General features: G+C 39.3%; 2 protein-coding genes across 2 annotated transcripts; both read right to left on the bottom strand.

Moving 5' to 3' along the window:
• Positions 1-3,276: 3,276 nt before the first annotated feature.
• Positions 3,277-6,889, bottom strand: hoxc8a (homeobox C8a). The gene is made up of 2 exons (XM_063887078.1): positions 6,159-6,889; positions 3,277-4,830 (listed from the first exon to the last, which is right to left on the bottom strand). The coding sequence occupies exons 1-2, from the start codon at positions 6,592-6,594 to the stop codon at positions 4,508-4,510; spliced, it is 759 nt and encodes a 252-aa protein (XP_063743148.1). The 5' UTR covers positions 6,595-6,889; the 3' UTR covers positions 3,277-4,507.
• Positions 6,890-10,225: 3,336 nt separating this feature from the next.
• hoxc9a (homeobox C9a) lies at positions 10,226-12,818 on the bottom strand. Its single transcript, XM_063886175.1, has 2 exons — positions 12,241-12,818; positions 10,226-11,184 (listed from the first exon to the last, which is right to left on the bottom strand). The coding sequence occupies exons 1-2, from the start codon at positions 12,782-12,784 to the stop codon at positions 10,940-10,942; spliced, it is 789 nt and encodes a 262-aa protein (XP_063742245.1). The 5' UTR covers positions 12,785-12,818; the 3' UTR covers positions 10,226-10,939.
• Positions 12,819-20,267: the final 7,449 nt, after the last annotated feature.

Here is a 20,267-nt window from a genome sequence, read left to right as displayed (position 1 = left end):
GCCGAGAAAAAGGCTTTTTTTAGCATGGCTCCTTTTTTCCTTCCCAGTCGCGGCTTTATTGCCTCCGGAGGGGATAAACGCAGCGGCTGGAGAGGCGGCGACTGTCCCGAAGATCCCTCTGTCAGGAAGTCGGAGAACGGATGAATATCACACGCATCAGCGCCTAAATGTCTGTGCAGTGATTTTATATGAGAATAACGAAAAAAAAGACGTTTCTACGCCCCAGCTTAGTCTGCTGCTGATACAAGGGAAGGACCAGAGAATAGACAACAGCATAAAGTTCATGTTCATAGAGCGTGGGCCACGTGGCTCGCTGCAGCCAATCCCAGAAAGGATTCAGTCGTAAACTTTTATTACTCAGCTGTAAATTTCTCCCTTTAACAACCAGGAATGTTTGCACCCATCTCTTCCCCTTTCTTTTTTTCGATTGCACACAACTAAAAATGGCCACACGCTATACCATGATGCTGAGATTTCCCATAAGTCACATATTAGACGTGCGTCAAAACATATGACAGTTCCCCTGGTGGACAAGCTGTAGGCCTATGCCATAGTGTACCCATCCAACGGGAAATGGGAAATAAAGTGTGTGAGAAAGAATCGGGGGGGGGGGGGGGGGGGGGAAGAGAGAGAGAGAGAGAGAGGAGCATGTGAGACCTGGAGATGTCTGATTAAACTTCAATTAGCTAAACTACACTTTCCTTTCAGGGCTTCTGTGTACGGATTGACTCTCAGGATGGATATGTCAGAAAGCAGATATCATGTTACCCTCTTCACATCAAACATGAACTACATACCCGAGCTACAAGCGTGATGAAGTGAAGATTATGTCAATTTGAGTGGCTGCAGGGTATCATAGTTTTACACTTGAAAAGCAAGAAAGGTAGAGTTTGGAAGCCTGCAGAGAACACACACACACACACACACACACACACACACACACACACACACACACACACACACACACACACACACACACACACACACACACACACACACACACACACACACACACACACACACACACACACAACTTTCAACCATCTGAAAAGAATATATACTGTAAATCCGGCTCAAACTTTCAACAGAATTACACCCACCGAAGGAAAAAATACGCATGTGGAAATAGGGACATCAATTTGTACATTCTAGACACAAGGACAACACAAGGCAGCCACAGGGTTTCATAAAATGTATTTTTCAAAAAATGAAAAAAACCTACTCGGATGAGCGGTGCATCTTGTCCTTGCAGGCCGTGATTTCCACACTGAGACTCGGCACACACAGACAAAAGATGCAGAGCCATCCAAGCCGAGCCTTTACACTACCAATAAAGTTTACAACAGGCACACTAAAGTTTATTGGTTATGTCAGCCCTGTGGTAATAGTACACACACACAATTGTGCAGAATAGCTGTTACTTGGGGACACATCCGGAATTTTCTAAAGACTACACGCACCTAAATAGAGCTATAAACACCCTGGATAAAAAGGCTACGTTTTGACGCATCATTGTTTCATTCAGAAAAACACAAGAAAAGATTGAAAGGAAAACCCCGAAAGTAAAGATCTGCCAGAATGCATTTCCTTTTCAGCTTGGACTTAAATGTAGAAAAAAATAATGAAATTAAAAAGCAACCTGCTGGCAATCTGCCTTTTCTTATAGAGATACAATGCAACCGAAAAGCCTGTTTGTAACAAAGTTTTTTTGTTTCGATATTATTCATTAGGCTACTCTTAACAAATAACCCAGATTAAATGTTGACCTCATCTAGATGTTCGTTTTAATTAAAAATAATTACATATATTAAACTATTAAGAATCAATTGTTTATTGAAGAAAATGCATAGCTTTGTTCATATTTTTCCTGTCTAAACAATATGATTCCGTTTAGGTCTTACTTTTTCAATTCTGCTAATTTACCTTTAATATATGTAAAAATCACAAGTGAAGAACCAAATAAATAAAAAATGTAACCATGTATTAAATTATTTGTATTAAGTATTTGCATCCACAATGTCTCATAGCCTACACTTCCGTGTATTCAGATCTCTAACTGAGCGGATAAACAGCAGACAGGCAGATGCACCAGAAGTGTTAAATAATTTAGCTTCATGAATTTGAAACCAGCACAAAGAGAAACGTCCGTAATCGAGATGTTATACTAATATTACATTAAAGTAAGTTAAAAAATATATGTTTTATTGAATGAATTCAGCTCGTCTTTCAGTAATAAGTGAGTGAAATTATGTTGCAAACATGGACAAAATGTCCAATTAGGATTGAAAAACAACGATCACATTTCTGTTAATAATAATAATAATAATCAAGCTAGCATTGCATCTCTAATAAGACTTTAAGTGACCTACATTTCTGCACCGAGTGTGCTTCCTCAATTCATTCTAAAGCGTCATAATAAACGCAGAAGCAGCTGGGCAGGAGAGGCGGAAACACAAGATGTTACCTGCACTTGGCCTTTTATTTCCGCTTTGATTTCAACGCTCCGATGCTTTCCGGAGGTTTGTCTGGACACCATGGTTTCACCCAACACATTGCATACAGCAAAAGCCTCCCTTATGCCTTGCAATTATTTAGCCTCATCATTAATATCAGGCCAGATGTTTGTTCATCTCATCTCAAACAGCTATTATTCATCCCAAGATTCATTAATAAAAGCTTCGTGTCCTCCCTGAAGAGAGGTAGTTTCTTATTAAGAGGATGAATCAAACACGACTCCGGCTTTGGAGGACGCACGCTGTGAACGGGATTAGCAACCTTTCCTTAAAAGGTAAAGGGATAAGTTTACAAACGCACGTCTGGAGTTTCTTTTAACCGAAAAAGTTGTAAAGTTTAGATTAGGCAAACTTTAGGCTATTTAGTATGATCGCTCCACATCTTCCCTACCAACGCCGAGGGTTAATGTTTTCAATATATATGTGCTGAAAGTTATCAACCAAGTATCAACATGGTTTCACGTTAAACCACTTCCTCGTTGAGTTGTTCATCGTCTGCATCAAAATCATTCTGAATATGAAAACCAAGGTGCATATTTGCCTCTACAGCCACCCAAAGAGCATACTTCGAGAGAAAGGCAGAGAAGAGGCAAAAGGATGACGTGTATTAGACTTCATATTACTCCTTTATAAATGTAAGTAGAGTATATGTATGCGCCACATTTTTACACGAGTGCGTGAGGAAAGGGGTTGGACGAGTGGATAATATCATTAACCGAGGTTGTAATATCAATAAGAAACAGAAATGGTTGTGAGCCATCTTGTTTATTTGTGATTTTACATCAACAATGGCGGGGACACACAATTCTGTCTTTCACAGGAGAAACACCAGGAAACGAGCATATTGTTAACATCAATATATAACAAGACGTACATAAAGATTATATTCAGTGCAAAACAACTACGCTATGTCACCAGCACATTAAAATAAAAAAAATCCCTTACTTTAAAATCATTGTAATGGTAGCAGGTTTTATCTTACACAGTAAATGTGCGTTATAGGCAGTTTTAGTTGTTGGGGAAATAGCTTGCAATCAAGTCAGAGCAATGCCACAAGTGAGGAATATAAATTCAGCAAAGGCAAGGCTCTGAGTTTAGGTAGTGCCGTGGTACAATCTCAACATTGTTTGCTTGGCTTTGAGCTAATTGTCTTTCCCGAGACTCACAAATTGTCTTCAACAAGTGTAATATTGTATATTGGGTAAATGCTACATACATAACTTAATAATATAATGTTGATATAGAACACTTTTAAAATTAAAACCATATGAAATCTCTATATTCAGAAATCTCTATTGCAATTCCCCCAGGTTTAGGTAGCATCAAAGGATTTCAAACGATTGCATTTCCCTGGTAAATCCTAGAAAAAGATGTCTGAGGAGCTAATGGCTATCTTTGTCTAGGCCATTCACATGAAAACGAGTAAAACAGTAACAGTAACAATTATAATAATAAAACTTGTGGTTTTCTACACAGGCCATTAGCCGAAGCAACTGCTGCGATGATGTGTGGCCAACATTTCGCTTACATTTTCGGAAAGGCTAATCTGAAATGACGCCCATGTTCTTTTAAATGCAAGCTATAATCTATTTACAACAAAGGTCGGCGGTGGTCATGTTTTGATATTAATTATCTTAATTGGCAATACTTTTGACACAGTTATTAAAAGCAAATTGTAAAAAAAACAGCTAAGCCATTTTCCATCTTACATGCGATTTAATCGACCCAACTTTTGCAAGGGCGACTGTTCTATCAAAGAAATTATGCAAAGTGTTTGAAGCTTCTACAGAAAAATTCAAATACAACTCATTTTAGAACAATTGTCAGGAGGGAGAATTTTGTCTATTTATGACAGCAATATTAAGAGGGATTCCTGTTGACAAAATGAAAGGGGTGGTTATAAAGTTGACGCTTTCTGCCTCCTTGTGACTCTTCGTCTGTTTATGGGACCTCTCTTTTTTTTCAGCCATATAACCATAAAAAGGACCATAAAATCACTCCTTGGTCTCTTCTTTCTCTTCCGCTTCTTTCTCTTCCGCCTCTTCCACTTCACCGTCCTCGTTGCCCTCTTCTTCAGCCTCGGCTTCGGCTTCAGCCTCTCCTCTCTGACCCGGAAACTTGTCTTTGTTGTTTTCTTTTTTCCACTTCATCCTCCTGTTCTGAAACCAAATCTTCACCTGCCGCTCGGTCAGGCTCAGGGCGTGGGACACCTCGATCCTTCTCTTGCGAGTCAGGTAAGGGTTGAAGAGAAACTCTTTCTCCAGTTCAAGAGTTTGGTAACGACTGTAGGTTTGCCTTCCATTCCGTCTTCCTGGGGCTTGAATAAAATAAAGCCAAAAGGTTAGCTGGGCTGACCACGGTCCCCCATAAAAAATATATTCAGATGACTAATAATTAATTCTCCATTTGCTTCCCCTCAGCATAAATTCTAGTCGTTCAGCTTTCACATTCACTCATACAGAGCGGGGGAAGTCCTCATTTGAAGTGTGAGATTGTAAATGCATTAGTCAAGAAATATAAGTCATATTGTGCAAAATGTGTGTAAATATCTCAAGTTAATTTCATGTTTATACCATTTACAGATCTATCTGCAGGAGCTGCAATTTTCACTTCAGGGGTTACTGTGTAAGTGTGATCAAGATACTGTATTTATGTAAAATGGCTATCAATTATTAATTCATATACCTGTAAGTTTGGGTCAAGGTGTTCTTAATTGCTATCTGTTTGTGGATGCTGATACTTAAACAAAAATCAATATATTGTATTTTAAATAAGAAGCCAAATTACATGGAGGGGCACATAAAAAGAGTATGGTTTTCCTCACAAAGGCCTACACAAGCTTGGTTGAGATTTTAAGTCACAAACACAGTGACACACAGAGGGGGGAAACGAGAAGAGGGGGAAAAAACTGCAAAAAGAGGCAGATTAAGCTGCCCTGTAACAACAGATGGGAGCAGGCTGATGATAAATATCTCTGTGAGCAGATCAAAACGAAGCTTACACCTGTGTGGAGTTAATGTAGCCTGATAGCCTGAACAGAATGAGCCATGAATGGAGGAGGTAATATATACAAAGCCCTTATGATTATGGCTGTATAATTCCAGGGCATATTGGGCCTGTGGGTCATATTACCCCCAAACCCCTAAAACCCGGATTCTGTTTAATCGTGGCATTTTGTGTTTCAGCTAACCCTCCTGTCACTCTGCATGCTATGGTGTGTGGCAACACCATATTTTAAGCTATGACTTATTCATCCTTCCCCTAGTGCGTTTACAGTTTGTGAAATATCTTATGTCAACGATAATTGACTTCAAAGAGCCTGTGTTATGAGCTGTGATCAGCAATTCAGTGTTTAAAGGCACTTTAGAAAGCAAAAATTCAGCCCTGTATAGACATGTGCTGCAGAGTAGCAGCAGCCTGCAGTACAGGTTGTATGTGCCCTATCATGTTCACTGACTTATTTCGTTTTATAGTTAAGAGAAACACTCACTGTATACTTAGGCATATTTAGCACACGTGCACACATACGTATAGACACACACACACACACACACACACACACACACACATACTGACGCACACACACACGCGCCCGCACTCACATACTAACACAGAAAGAATAGGAAATAATTGTATGATTCTGACCGTGGGGTCTCATCCAAGGAAACATAAGACTGGGAGAGGTGTTTTGATTTAAGTGGCCTTGTCCTTCTCCGGGGTTAGAGCTGCTCGACGATTTACAGTCTGGGTATTGCGCTAGGCTTGCGTCTTGCTGGGTACCATAAAGCGTTTGCCTTGGAAGGGCTTCATATCCATAAAATTTCGTTGCGTCTCCGTGGCAAGCCAAAGCGCACGGGTTTTGCTGGTATCCGGGGTTGGAGATCCCCGTGGTCCCGTGGTGGAAAAAGTCCTGCACATGATGGGACGGGTGCTGAAAGCCTGGTGCGGCTGCTCCGGGTCCGTAAACCAGCGTGTGGCTGCGGGCAACGCTTTGTGGAAACCTGCAGTCGTAGTAAGTTGGCTCCAGTGACTCGCCGCCTTTGTACTTAGAAAAAAGAGGGTTAACAAAATAGGAGCTCATGTTTAGTTAGCATCAAGCAGACGGGCTCTCTCGCAGTAGAATATCTCCTTTAGGATGATGGCAGCCTTTTGTTTAGGGTCCCAACTCGCACAACTCGCACAGCGCGCACAGGCAGACAAACCGGAACTAGGAGAAACGCTGCCCCTTTGGACAATGTACGGCAGCTCACTCTCTCCGAGCCGTTCCTCTCATCGGATTTCGCTCTTCGCGAGTGTTTTTTTCAGGTTTGTAGGCTCAAACCCGGCTCATGGCATGTGCTTTAGATGTGCGTTAGCTTAGGTTAAAGCTGGTTTGCTCAAAGCGGCACAGTCACAGACGCTGCTCTTTTCTTTCTTTTTCCTTTTTTTAGCTTCCCACCGAACCACCCCCACCACAAGCGCCCCCCACCCTCCTCCACCCCCACCCCTTCATCTTCATAAGACCGGTCAGACGTGGGCCCTACGTATATCCACCTTGAGAGGAGCTGCACTAATCATAACCAACAACCCAATTGCCTTTAAATATGATCAATGCTATGTTTATCACAAAAATGCTTTGTTATAAGATGATCAATGGAGTTATGGAGTGGTTAAAAATATGAGGACTATGACACATGGTAGTTCATTTCACTACAGTCTGACTTGAGTGTAGCTTGTTGTCTTTGCATGGAGGTTATGAGGTGGTCCCCTCTTTAAAAACGGATAAAGCTGTTATGAGTTGCTGTTTGTCATGTCAGGCCCTAATGATGTTTTTACACTCATTTCAAGAAAATAGTTTACATTTTATGGGCACTAGGGGGTCAACAAAGCATTTCATATTATGAAACCCAAAATGTTGCATTAAACACTACCCATTAAAAGCAAGATACAATTCTAGCCATCACACGATAGTAATTAATGTAGGAGAATAAGACAAACACATATTCTTTGCTTAACTGCGTTAAAGCCAGGGCGAAACACTTGCACCATGCGCTGTAAAACACCGACACACGCAAATATAAACACGACCTGTGAATACTAGGTGCCACTTACTGACCCCGTAAAAACCAACGAGGATACGCAGTAAATCTCCCACGTGGAGGAGTTCATAAAATTTTACATCGGATGTTTAGCTACAATGAGTGCCCGCACAATTCCCAGCTCAATAGTTGTATAGGCTCTCTCAAAATATGCCAGTGCGGTTTTTGTGGGGTTACTGACGTTTAATACACATCATCGTAAAATATGAAGGCGCACTGGGCGAATTTATAGACCTTTCACACTCTATAAATATGCAGATTGACAATCATTGTTGCATACTTCTCAGGGACTTTGAGCTACATACTTCACAACCAACACATACCTAGGATATAAAAAAGGAGCAGTTACATTTGTTTTGTATTTGGCGGACAAAGGGGACATTTGAATTGTTGTTATTATTTTTGGTATTCTGATATTAATTATTGTACTTATTAGTATTATCAAGTATCATTATGGTTAACATGTCAGTGTATTAAGTGATTATTGTATTTTATTTTGATGTTCATGCTGTTGTGACTTATCCCAGTTTTGCTTATTGATGTAACTGATGCAATTGTCATTAAAGTCTTTATGTATTTAAATATTAATTTTTGGCTTTTTATTTTATACGTTATGTTATTATGTACATTATGTATTTATTTTTCCCCACTTAAGTATTTTAATGGATTTCGTGAAAATCAAGTTCTTTATTATTTACCCTAATAAAAAATTATAAAAAATTAACGGATCCAAACGCATAATGCCATATTAGCACTATTACTAAATGCAGATATTGTTGACTTTTTTTCAAAACTAAAACATGTCTGAGCAGAATTGTCATATTTTAATTGGAAAGAAATTCTTACAAACAAAACTTCATTTTCACATAGCCATTAACTTCTGAATTCAAGGAAATTAAAGACATTTTAAAACCTAATAAAAGGGACTTAAATAAAAATGTAACTCACAAGACAAAGGAAAAAAGTAAATGAGAAAGAAGTAGAAAATAAAAATCATGTTAAGGAAAAACTTTTTGCAACACAACAACCAGCTAACTGTATTCGAAATGCTGCTTTGTGGCCTATTACACATAATGCGGCGAGGGACCATATCTGTCATTTTGTCATCGATAGGTTACTCTTCATTTTTCAGCCAAGCCACAGAGCTGTTAAGAGCCCTTCAACACACAGATCCTGCTCAAAACATGGACCAACAGCGTCATCTAGTGGTCAGATGTGTGCCTAAAACGGAATGAATCCAACAATCAGATACAACTGCAATGTGGACAGAAAGGGTCTCCCCATTTGTCCAAACCTTGTAAATATCACGTTGTTTTCCTTAATTTGAGTAGAGTTAAAGAAGCTGTTAACCCGATCTGTATCTAAATGCCTTCAGTGTGTTTTACATCAGTGTTGAAATAGTTGTTTTGTTGTTGTTGTTGTTGTTGTTTTTTGTTCTTGTCATGGCTGCTCTCCTGTAAGAGAGATAGCAGTATATATGTATGCACAATAACTATCGACGTTTCGTCATCTAATTGTAGGTTAATAAGACCACTCATGTGATGAAGTGCTGGGGGGGGGGGGGGGGGGGAGGTGCTGCTGGCCCATCAGGCAAAAGTCCCCTGAACGGTGCGCATGACTCTGCTTTGAAGAAGTCCACCACCACCGTCCATTAAAACCATAAAGTAATTTAGCCCAGACGTCTAGCCAGTTAGTCGAGTTTGCTTTGTTCGTCTGCATTTGAGACAAACAGCCAAGCTCCAACAGGGGCTGTAAAACTGGCATTTTTGTCCGAGCAGAGCGGAAATGCACTGGATTAGGCTTTGAAATTACAGCATCCTGTCTGTATTGTTTGCCACCACAAAAAGGCAATTTAGGGCTATCCCAGGAAACAAATGTGAGACCTGGGAAATTGTCTCTCACTTCAACACTCAAATGTTCCAATTTAGACTCAGATGTTCAGACCGCCATGTGGGCCTGGCGAAAGGATAGAACTACAAGTCTAAACATATTTTTAGAAGGTTATTTATTAAGAAAATACAGAATGGCAGTGCTTATCATTATATACCAATTCGTTTTTGGAAATGGGACTAACGCACAAACAGCTTTAAACACAACGGCATATGGCATGGAGCAATAAAACAAATCGCACACGCCTGATTCAATTGTGTTATTCTCTTTGGCTTTTAGCAGAAGTTGTTGTGTGCGATTTAAGTAAACTATAGTTTTGTATAGCTACAGATTAATCATATCAGAAAAAACATAAACAAAACAGGTGATTCAAGTATTGGAGAAATGCACTTTTAACTTGTTTCCCATTAAAAGACTAGAGATGGCAATTTCTGCCTTTGTTTTGTGTCAGTGCACGTTTACTTAAACATGTTCGACTTTAAATGTGCGTGGCTGGGGAACAAATAAGGACAAATAAGACTCCAATTTAAAGCTAAATTAAAACAGTGTAGCGTTTCTAAAGCCTTAACTGCGCTGACAACTTACATTTTAGACCTCGCCCTTATTTGCGGTGGCAGAGCTCTTTTAGGCCTTAGCGGTACATGGAGCAAAAACATGTTATACGAAGAATTGCAAAGGCATACTTATTTAGTATATACCCATCTGTTTGCAACATGTCGCCTAAATGGTAATTGCGTGGTAATTACATTTTCTGCCGTTTTTTTAATCAGGACAATATTAAAACTGATATTGAATGCGATTCTGTTTGTTCCTAAAAAGGACCTTTATGCGTTCACATGCAAACATCATATCCACATTAAATAAAAAATGAATACAGCATACAACGACTTAGTGATTAAGTTTATATTTGCAGAGATCTGAATCTACACTCTATATTTAAACTCGTTAGCTACAATCAAAAAAGGAGATGCACAAATACAACTATCACAAAATACAAGACAAACAAGTCTGGTCACAGATGCTCTGTTTCTGTACAAAATACTACACTTGCACAACAAAAGTACAAAGGAAATAAACATGAAAGAAAACATTTACATCATAAATTATGGATTTGTGAAATTCAAAAGAATTCAAGTATTCTCTTTCTTCAGACAGTTTTAACGTGTCTAAACTGCACTTGTAATATCTCTCTTACAAAAAAAACACAAAGGTATTTCGAAGTGAAAGCAGAATGTAATTATCTCTTCAGAAGTTTTTTTTCCTTTTTGTCCTATACGGTGGACATATAAATGTGCACTGGAAAATAACAATCAGCATCAAACAGTCTCGAAGATTAAGGTTAATACAAAAAATCCAACTAAGTGATAAATATGAAGGGATTGGGAGAGTTGATTTGGTACATCTGTGCTGTCCATGTGACTAGTGGTTATTATTGTTGCTTTGTGACTGCAGTTCACATTATTGTTCTTTTCTGTCGGATTTTTCTTTGTTCATTTTCTTCATCTTCATTCGCCGGTTCTGAAACCAGATTTTGACCTGCCTCTCGGTCAGATTCAGGACCCTAGCGACCTCAAAACGGCGGTCTCTAGTAAGGTACATATTGAACAAAAACTCCTTTTCCAGTTCAAGAGTCTGGTACTTTGTGTAAGGGCATCGCTTCTTCCTCGTGGAGCGTGCGTGTATCCAATTTGCCACAGGGTTATCTGCAATTAAAACCATGATAATACTATTATTAACATAGACAGAACATAAGCAACAATGTGAGACATTTAAAACAACATAAGCAATGACAAATGACTACCACATTATGCTGAGCATTTGAAACATGTGTCTCGGCATTTACAGCAAACATGTGGGGGTAATTCCAATATGCAATAATTAAAAACCATGTCAAATCAAACATAGCTTTGATGTTTACCATTAAGTCTAAGCTGATAGTAAACATTTTAAGGAAATATTCTCAGCTTCAGACTATCCAACCCTACACTGATTTGCTTCCTTGTCCCGTTGACTTGTGAGTAACACCGTCGTAAAATACTCAATGCGCTTATTCACTTTATTGGCCCATAAAATGGCCCGTGGTTCAAGCCTTTACAGGTCCGTGGTGAAAGTCCTCCAATATGTCCCTACATTCCTCAAACTGACTGGAAGAGTCATGTGAATTGGTTTTGGACCAAGAAAGAATATGTAACTATATGTACAGCATCTTATTGTTATTATTGTAATGTGGGGGAATATTGCATTTCATTACTGGGGGTAAATTGGAGCCTAAAAGTGGCTTTCCCTCAGAAGACGGCCTACATTAATAAGCAGTACTGAAAGTCATCTTGTAGGGCTGCATGTGCCGTGTGTAATGGCACTGGGTCAAAATATGGTCGTAAAACTGCATCATAAAGCATTTACTGATGAATATTATTTCATAATGTCGGTGTAGGTCACTCGCTTGAAAAAAGCACATTGTATGTTTTTAACATTATGCAACAGCCTTCCAAATTCAACGTCTTCCTGTAGGTTTGAGTCCATGTTTACAACCCCGTCTGGTTTTATAGCCCCAATATTAGCCTAGTAGCATTTGTCTTTTATCGTTCCTAAAGCTTTACCTCTAGCAGAGGCTACTCTGGGCTGAGCTAAAAAGGGGGGATGAAACAGATTATAATTTTACTTTATGCATGCCGTTAAAATGCCTCTCAGCAAAGCAGATTGACACATTTCCAAAACTCCCACCCGGTTGTAAAAGACTGTATGGAGCTTGAACTTACTCGGATCTAGCTCCGGCTTCTCGTCTTTATGTTTCCCTGAAGCAAGGAGCTCCGACTCGGGTGAAGGGATACTCTGCAGCGTCTTGTCTCGCATGTCAGTGGATGAGCAGTACAGATAATCCGTGTAGGTACGTCCGCTGGAGCCGAGACACTCCGCGGCTCTGTGCTCCTGAAAGGCTTCGGGCTTCAGCCCATAGTGCCTGCTGTTCCCCGGATAGCCATGGAAAGGCACCGCGCCTGATATCGGCTCCAGCCATGACCGCATATACCTCGAGTCTGTGCTTAAGTGAGGCTGGTGACTGTATGGATGGTAAACCACTGAAGACTGGGAGTGTACAGGGGTCCATGAGGTGGAGAAGACGGGAGGCTTGGGTGCGAAGCTGCAGGAAGGATAGTCGGCACACTCCGGTACTAGGGACGTCGTACGAGGGCCGGTTGGGTGAGAACCGGGAGCGGAAAACCGAGCTGCAGCAAGGACATCCTCGTTTTCATGGTTGATCAAGGAGTCCACATAATAATTACTTATGGGACCCGTGGTCGACATGTCGAAGCTTCCCCGACTCTTTTACATGCATCCGATTATTATATGGAGTGTATGTGTACTTTTTTTATCTAGCCATAGAACAATCAAGGCAGGTAATTATTTCTCAACGCTTCCCTGGCTGCGATTGGCTGCCTCACCAACACGTGATTATATTTACCCCCACAAAAATTGTACAGTGGATCAATGCGCCACTTATCCTGGGATCCAATGCACATAAATCGGATTAAAGAATGTGCTCTTTCTCTCTCTCTTGGACGTATTAGAGGTAACTTTAACAGCCATGCTTCTTTATAAAGAAATGTACTTTAGTAGAGCTAATAGTGGATCTTTATCTAGTCGCAGTACAGACCTGCGCACATTACGTCTAAAACCGAACAAGGCACTATTTGATGGTGTAATCAATCTCTGTCTGGCGAAATCCGTATCCCAGTGTTATTGCAATGGATAGTATTACAGCATTAAAGTGTTTATTGAATCGTTTGCGCCTTTTATCTTTATCAAAGCAGCACATTTGATAAAGTGAAGGGTTTATAACTTCCGGTGGAATGCTGTTTATTTCTTAATAGAGAGAGAAGGCTTCACAGCAGCTACATATAGACTAGGCAGACGGGAGTGGTAATCATATTACGGGATGCAGGATAAACCAACAATTAAGTTTGCACCGTTTTAACGAGGGTGCAACAGACCAACCATTTTTTTTAATGGGATCTGCGGAGATAGGAGAGGAGGGGATTCGGATTCTTGACAAGCAGCCCACTACAGCGGGTTATATTCGGCTAGTGACCGTCCATGTTTTTATGCCCATCAATAAATTTTAACGAGGACCATTTGATTGTTCATAAACGTGTCGTTAATAAGGCTGCATCTGAGTTCCTTGCTCAACATAAAACCACCACCTCTTTATGCATGTGAAACAATTCCTATGAAACCGAGGCCGAAGACAGGAAACAGAAGACTGCAGAGAGCAGAGGAGGTAAAAAGGTTCGTTAAAGGGCTAACTATGAAAGCTTTCATAGCAGGGATAATGTAACTGTTGTATTTAATGGCAAGAATGTACTGCTTTGCCCTGCGATATACTAGTGTAGCTTGTCAGTCAGTAGGCTGGAAAATATCCCTGAACTATTATATAATATAATTGAAGTGACCAGTGTCACAGGTAATACAAATTAGTCTAACTGTGACATAAACACTAGTTTTTAATGCACCTGGGAATTCTGGATGAGTTCGAAAATAGATGATGCATTTTAAATACAAAAGAGATGCACACATTATATTTGTGACGTGGTGACTTTGGTGCAGAGTGAATTTGTAATTTTTTTAAGAAACTGTGATGCTGACCTTCTTACGGATCTTTTGGTTTTATTTGTGTTTTAGGCTATTTGTTCTGCATATGCATGATGATGTGCGTATATTGCCATTAGAGAACGATGTGTTTTCATTTAAATATGTATTAGTAGTAAAAAAAAAAAAAGTTGACTGAATTGAATTATTGCTAACTTTAGGACGAAAGCGCTAAATATGAGTGTGTAGACCTCCAAAAATAAGATCACAGTAGCTGCCTAACAAACTACAATTGGCTACGTTCATATTAACTGAAACTGAGTGCACTGTGTTCCATAAATAAGAAATGACAGTTTAGTCAGGGACCCAATTTCAAAATAAACCCTAATTTACGAGTGTTAATTACGTGCTCGGTAGGAAAATAAAAACTGTAAAGTGATAGAATTTGAAAACAAATCCCCCCCTTTGTCATCGCCACAATGATCACATGACATTATTGCTTAGTGCAAACTAAATTTAGCTCCAGTTAAACTTCATACTTACACTGGGAAATTAATATAATACTCAATGATTCGACCCCATTATGTGAAACTTAGTGTTATCAGTATAGGCATTAGGATGTGCGATGTTTGTCATGGTTGCTGAGTTCAGATTCAACCATGAAATGTAAAAGGCCAGACGCCAGACCTTAACCCGGTTAACACCAAACGACGTCCCGGTGAGCGCTAATGAATGCTCAAGTCTGCGTCCAGTCCAACATTTCCCCAAATGTTTACAGAAAAACAGCCGTTCAGTAGGTTGACCAAATCTTAAAATGGATTTTAAAGTGTTGTGTTTAATGCATGTTGAAAGGCACAAATCCATTTATTCTGCAGCTGCCATCAGAAAGGAACACAAATGTGCTCGATGGCCATTTATTAGCCTACTATAACATATGGTCATATAAAAACATATGATCAAACACGTATATAAAAACACGTATCTATGTCCAACGTAATCCTCTTAATAATCCTTTGTGTTGTCTCTAGCGTGTGTGTGTGTGTGTGTGTGTGTGTGTGTGTGTGTGTGTGTGTGTGTGTGTGTGTGTGTGTGTGAGAGAGAGAGAGAGAGAGAGAGCGAGAGAGAGCAAGAGAGAGAGAGAGAGCGAGAGAGAGAAATAGCCTTGCTTGTAAGGATGATTGTTTTTTACAATGTCTCCTCTATTCAACTCCTATTTTATCCATACGTGATATGTGTTGTGCTACAATAAAAAATTGCATCATTAATTATTCCTATGTTGTTGGTTGTTATCTTTGATAGGTCTGCCTCTTATGTTGTTCTCCGTAAACACAAGTGAACTTGCAACATTTCTTCGGCAGTATAATCATAAAACGCATGTTTTTTGCATCGCTACATTTCTTTATTTTATAAGCTAATTTCTTCTATACATTTCACATAGACACACCACATACTTATTTGGCAAACAAAAGCAGTGTTCAGACAATTTGGTTTTAAACATTTATACACCAGTATCTCTTATGCATGAAAATAAATAATATAAATTGATAAATAATGCAACAGCGCTATATAGAACAAGACAAACCATACAGAAATTTGGGTTGGTTTGCATAGATGAGGTGTGTGTCTGTGTATAGACAATGCATGTCCGTTTTAATCATAAATTCCAAAATCACAAATTTGCCTACGGTGTGTAGGCTTTACTAAGGAAACCCTCATGATAACTCAATTATGCAGCTCACTTTGTGTTTTCATATTCAGATGTATGGCTTATGGCTTTAATGTACGGGATCAGGGATGTGCTGGATTTGATCAAATGCAAATTCATTTATAAGCTTATAAGCCACTAATCAATTGATGCTGATAACCATGCTTGAAACTGGCTATCATAATACTCATCTAAACCTTTTAGTTTTTCTCTTGATATAAAAACACATACACACATTTTCATATAGACTCTTGTGCAATATGACGTAAAAGATATTACTAATTATCGCATGATCACAGCTTTACTGAGGTTAACAATGTTATTTCTGTTTAAACTTAAGTTCTGAAAAGCTTTTTGCCTGTAGCTATAGTCGACGCTAACGGGGCAAACACATTTAAAGTAAGCCTAAGTCTTACTGCAGGAGCTCCGCCGCAGTGCAGTCATGTTTCAATTTGGATTTATTGGCAAAAAGTAGTGTTTCAGGACCCATGCCTTTAAATCTAAAGGCTAAATCTCATTTCGGTTTAATTGCTTACTTCGCCTAAAAGCAGTTTAAAGGGTTATCATGCAAACCAAAAAAATTAACTATCGCAAATTGTAGCTTCAATTGAGATTGCGAGAAAGATAGCCCGACACGCAGTTTAAAACCAAAACACCTCCTGTTAAGGTAACTGTAATCCATCTCCTTTGTCATGGGAGTGTGAACATTGTTTGTTTTCAACTCCGTCCTCACAACACGTTTGTGTGATTGTTGGTGACATGAAAAATAAACGAAGAATTGAAGCTCTCCGTTACAAGATGACTTTCCTATCAGAGACGTGCGGTCACATTTCCTAGTTTGTGTGATGACAGGGCGGGGGCGCATTATTTACTCTGTCAATAATAAAGATATTACATGCAATTTCCTCCAAGAATTAGTCACAGCATTTGCCCATTAACCTATACAAAAAACAAGCTGTCTCCTAAAACACACTCACGGTGGAATTTAACCAAATCAATAAATACAAATGTGCAACATTTGGAACATATCATACTCACTGAAACTGTACATTCAAAGTGGATAAGGAAAGTTATTTATAACGACCCATATGCTCAACAGAACCTTGTAATCCAAACTGAAGCCTACTTCAATGTCCTGGATAACCGCTGCATTTAACAGTTTCATCATAATACACTGCTCCTATAGTTTATTTATTAGGATTGTCCTAAAAGCAAACCACCGTCTTGTGCTGAGACACAATGCTGATCAATAGGCCTAGAGATATCCGCATAGTGAAGACTGCCGCAAACAAATACATTTAGCATGTTGGTCCTACAGTGTTTCTTAATTAAACAAGGCTAAGTAAGTCATACGGGCAAATAATAATAATCCATTGATTTAAAAATTAAAAAAAGGCCACGTATTGTTTCTGCTGCACAGCTGATCGCCAGTTTCAAATCATACCGATAAAATAAATCCCAATGACTAATTGTACATAAAATGTCACTGAAAGGGGCATATTACATTTTATTTCCTCAGCAATCTTCAAAAACACAAATCATCTGAAACTGAAAGTGTTCGAATGAAAAAAAGCTAACGTCCATCGTCTTCTTAATTGCATAGGTCATATAATTTTAAAAAAACGAACAATAATTGTTCTGCTTAATCCTAAAATAAAGCTTATAATGCATGTCAAAAGAGAAAAAACTAAAAAGTAAAGCCGTTAGAATATTTGGTTCATGTCTGATAATGCCAGTGGCAGTAACACATCTTCAGCTGTCCCAAGGAAGTGGCTGACTAAAGCCTTTAGTTCCTGTGTGCCACTACAAAGTGAAATAAATGGCTTTATGTGTATATGGTTTTAGGGTGAATCTGCACAGCTCTCGGGGCTGTTTCCAGCGCTGTAAAGTCTTTGTCAGTGATGCATTCCAAGGGAGACACTCATTCACTGAGCTGAATGAAAGTGACTTTGGATTCCAGACTGTCTCTTCCAGTTGCACTACCGGGGAGGGGGGCTGAGAAAACAAGGGGAAGTAGTGACACTGGACTGCCTTAGGAAAGATGCTGACTGCGACACAAAACAGACTGTTTCATAAATAAGTTTTTTGTCCTTTTAAAATAAACTCATTATTCTGAAGACTTTGTTTTCCATAACGGCCGATATTAATCCACTCCTGTTAAGCACATCAATAATCTCAATAATCAAATGGATTATGAGGTGAGGTTTGAACGTGCTATTGATACATTTTCCGTTAGTCAATTTAATCAGTGCCATTGGACTGATACATGATATTGCATCACTGATACAATATCATGTATCTGTGATGCTATTCTTAAAAAGAAGATATTATTATTATTATCAATACACTCTGCCAAAGTCTTAAAAGTGTGGTATCATAATTGACAAGATTAGGGTAGTATAATATATTTAACTAAACAAAATATGAACGCAAAATCAGCTCATTAAAGGTTTGGGTGAAAACAACAACTTTAACTGCAAACTATGCAACAAGATAAGGGACAGAAAAAGCTGATTAAACTGTTTAATTCGCAAAAATAGTTTTCAGGCATTTTCCTGAAAAAAATCAAATAGGCCTCAATTAGCAAAATGTGACTTCTAATGAGACGATTGTTGCCTTGAGTGTCAGTGTACGTGTTTGGTTTGTTGATATTTTTGGAAAAAATGTAAGTAAAAAATAATATAGTATCAAATATGTTTTAATTGTACACCCCTTTGCAACAAACTGGAAACTGCAATTGTACAACATTTGGAATAAAACATTAAAAGCAACATCAACAGCAACAAGACGTATGCTCAAAGACATAAAATCATGGATATGTCAATACGCATCCATTTCCTGTTGTGGAGTCTGATTAATTTGTCAGATAATTGAATGACTCAAATGTGTGGCATCTATCTACTGGTATCTATCTACCCATCTCTCTATTCAGATCATCATAAAGCAGCTGAAACCACTAAACCTCAGCAGACAGCCAGTGATGACAGATGCAATACAACGCAGTCTAAAACTTTACCCCATGTTGTTTACAACCTATTCTCCTTCTGAGAGCCTCGGAAGGGTTTACAGCCCACCACAAAATAACAGCAAAGAAAGAAAACGTCTCTGTCCAAGGTATTGCAGCTCAGTTCATTTACAATGCCATTTGCGGGGACCTGGGTGACTATAGGGGGTAATTCAGCGGAAATTGTGCCCTTGATGAAGACGAACTGACGTAATCAAGGCAGTTTCTTGTTGCCGAGCCAGGAAGCCATCCCCAACAACATGAAACTACCTAAACCACGCTTCAGCTTCGCGCAAAGGGGTTTAGAATCCATGGAAAGGACAATGCATTCAAAAGCCAAGAGAGGATTATCAATATTCAGCACAAAGAGAAAGGCGAGTACCAACACAATAAAACACAAAATGATCCACAAGCGCTAGATATCAAGCTACTTCTTATTCACAACTTTTATAGCCCGACATGCCTTCACTCGTTTGCTCATAAAACAGCGTCAGTCTTAAAGTGCTATTGTTCTAATCCCACAACTAAAATTTAAGCAGCACACCACAGCAAGTAATTCGGCTGTTACAAAAAAATGAAAACAAGAAGAAAATGTTGTATATACCCAGAAACATAAAGCCAAAATATTTACGAACCAGCATTTTAAAAGCAGAATAGAGAAGAGGAGAAATGAAAGAACAGAAATCAGCAGCGCGCTGATTGATCAACAATTTATAAACTATCGACATGTGCAGGCGTGCACCATGCGTACCACAAGAGCTGTCAAGCAAGCCACCACTGACAGATGTGGCATACTTTCCAAAACAGGAAACAACAATATTACGTTAAATGGGAGTCCTACCTTCACTTGCCTCCTGCAGACGCTCCCAGTGTGTTTAGTTATCCACGTGTTTGCCGTGATGCCTGTTGTTATTGTTCCTGCAGCCGTCGCGGTCCCTTTTATCCACCATCTTTCTTATCCCTTGGTCCCATGAAGCTCCATTATCCTTGGTGGAGGCGGCTGCTTCTTCCAACCCAGCGCCCCGGCTGGATCCTGCACATTGCAGTCTCTGCTGTGTGGATTAGCCCTCCTCCACACACCTTTAAACGCATCTTTACTGCTGCAGCACATTATATTTGCAGATCATAAAATCCACCCCCAACGCTTTCCAGGGCGAACCTGACATTAGAATTTTATGACCTTGACTTACTGTGGTCACCTGGATAATATTTAAATCAACGTTATGGTCTCTCTCTCTTCTATTAAAACTGCCATGATCTCCTTTTCTCATCCGCAGTGTCTCTCCCTCCCTCTCATTTGCACCACTATGCCAGGGGACGGACAAAGTTGGTAATACCTTTCCATTTCCCCCTCCTTTTATTGTTTTGGAATCGTGTGCCATGAGCTTCATATAGTCTTGTGCATACACATTACATTGCACGGCTATGCCAGAGTAACAGACAACGAAGAAGCGGCACAAGTGGCTAAACATTCATTATAGCTCAGCAAAGTA

The sequence above is a fragment of the Eleginops maclovinus genome, chromosome 1 (genome assembly GCF_036324505.1).
Source record: "Eleginops maclovinus isolate JMC-PN-2008 ecotype Puerto Natales chromosome 1, JC_Emac_rtc_rv5, whole genome shotgun sequence".
NCBI classification, from domain to species: Eukaryota; Metazoa; Chordata; class Actinopteri; order Perciformes; family Eleginopidae; genus Eleginops; species Eleginops maclovinus.
The sequence above is the reverse complement of the archived record's forward strand: the minus strand, read 5'-3'. Positions and strand labels throughout refer to the sequence as shown.

Excerpts from the sequence above, each read along its gene's own strand:
- hoxc8a (XM_063887078.1), bottom strand. The coding sequence starts at position 6,594 with ATGAGCTCCTATTTTGTTAACCCTCTTTTTTCTAAGTACAAAGGCGGC. Across the intron at positions 4,831-6,158 it reads TCCTTGGATGAGACCCCACG|CCCCAGGAAGACGGAATGGA; the intron begins GTCAGAATCATA and ends ATTTTATTCAAG.
- hoxc9a (XM_063886175.1), bottom strand. The coding sequence starts at position 12,784 with ATGTCGACCACGGGTCCCATAAGTAATTATTATGTGGACTCCTTGATC. Across the intron at positions 11,185-12,240 it reads GAAGCCGGAGCTAGATCCGA|ATAACCCTGTGGCAAATTGG; the intron begins GTAAGTTCAAGC and ends TTTTAATTGCAG.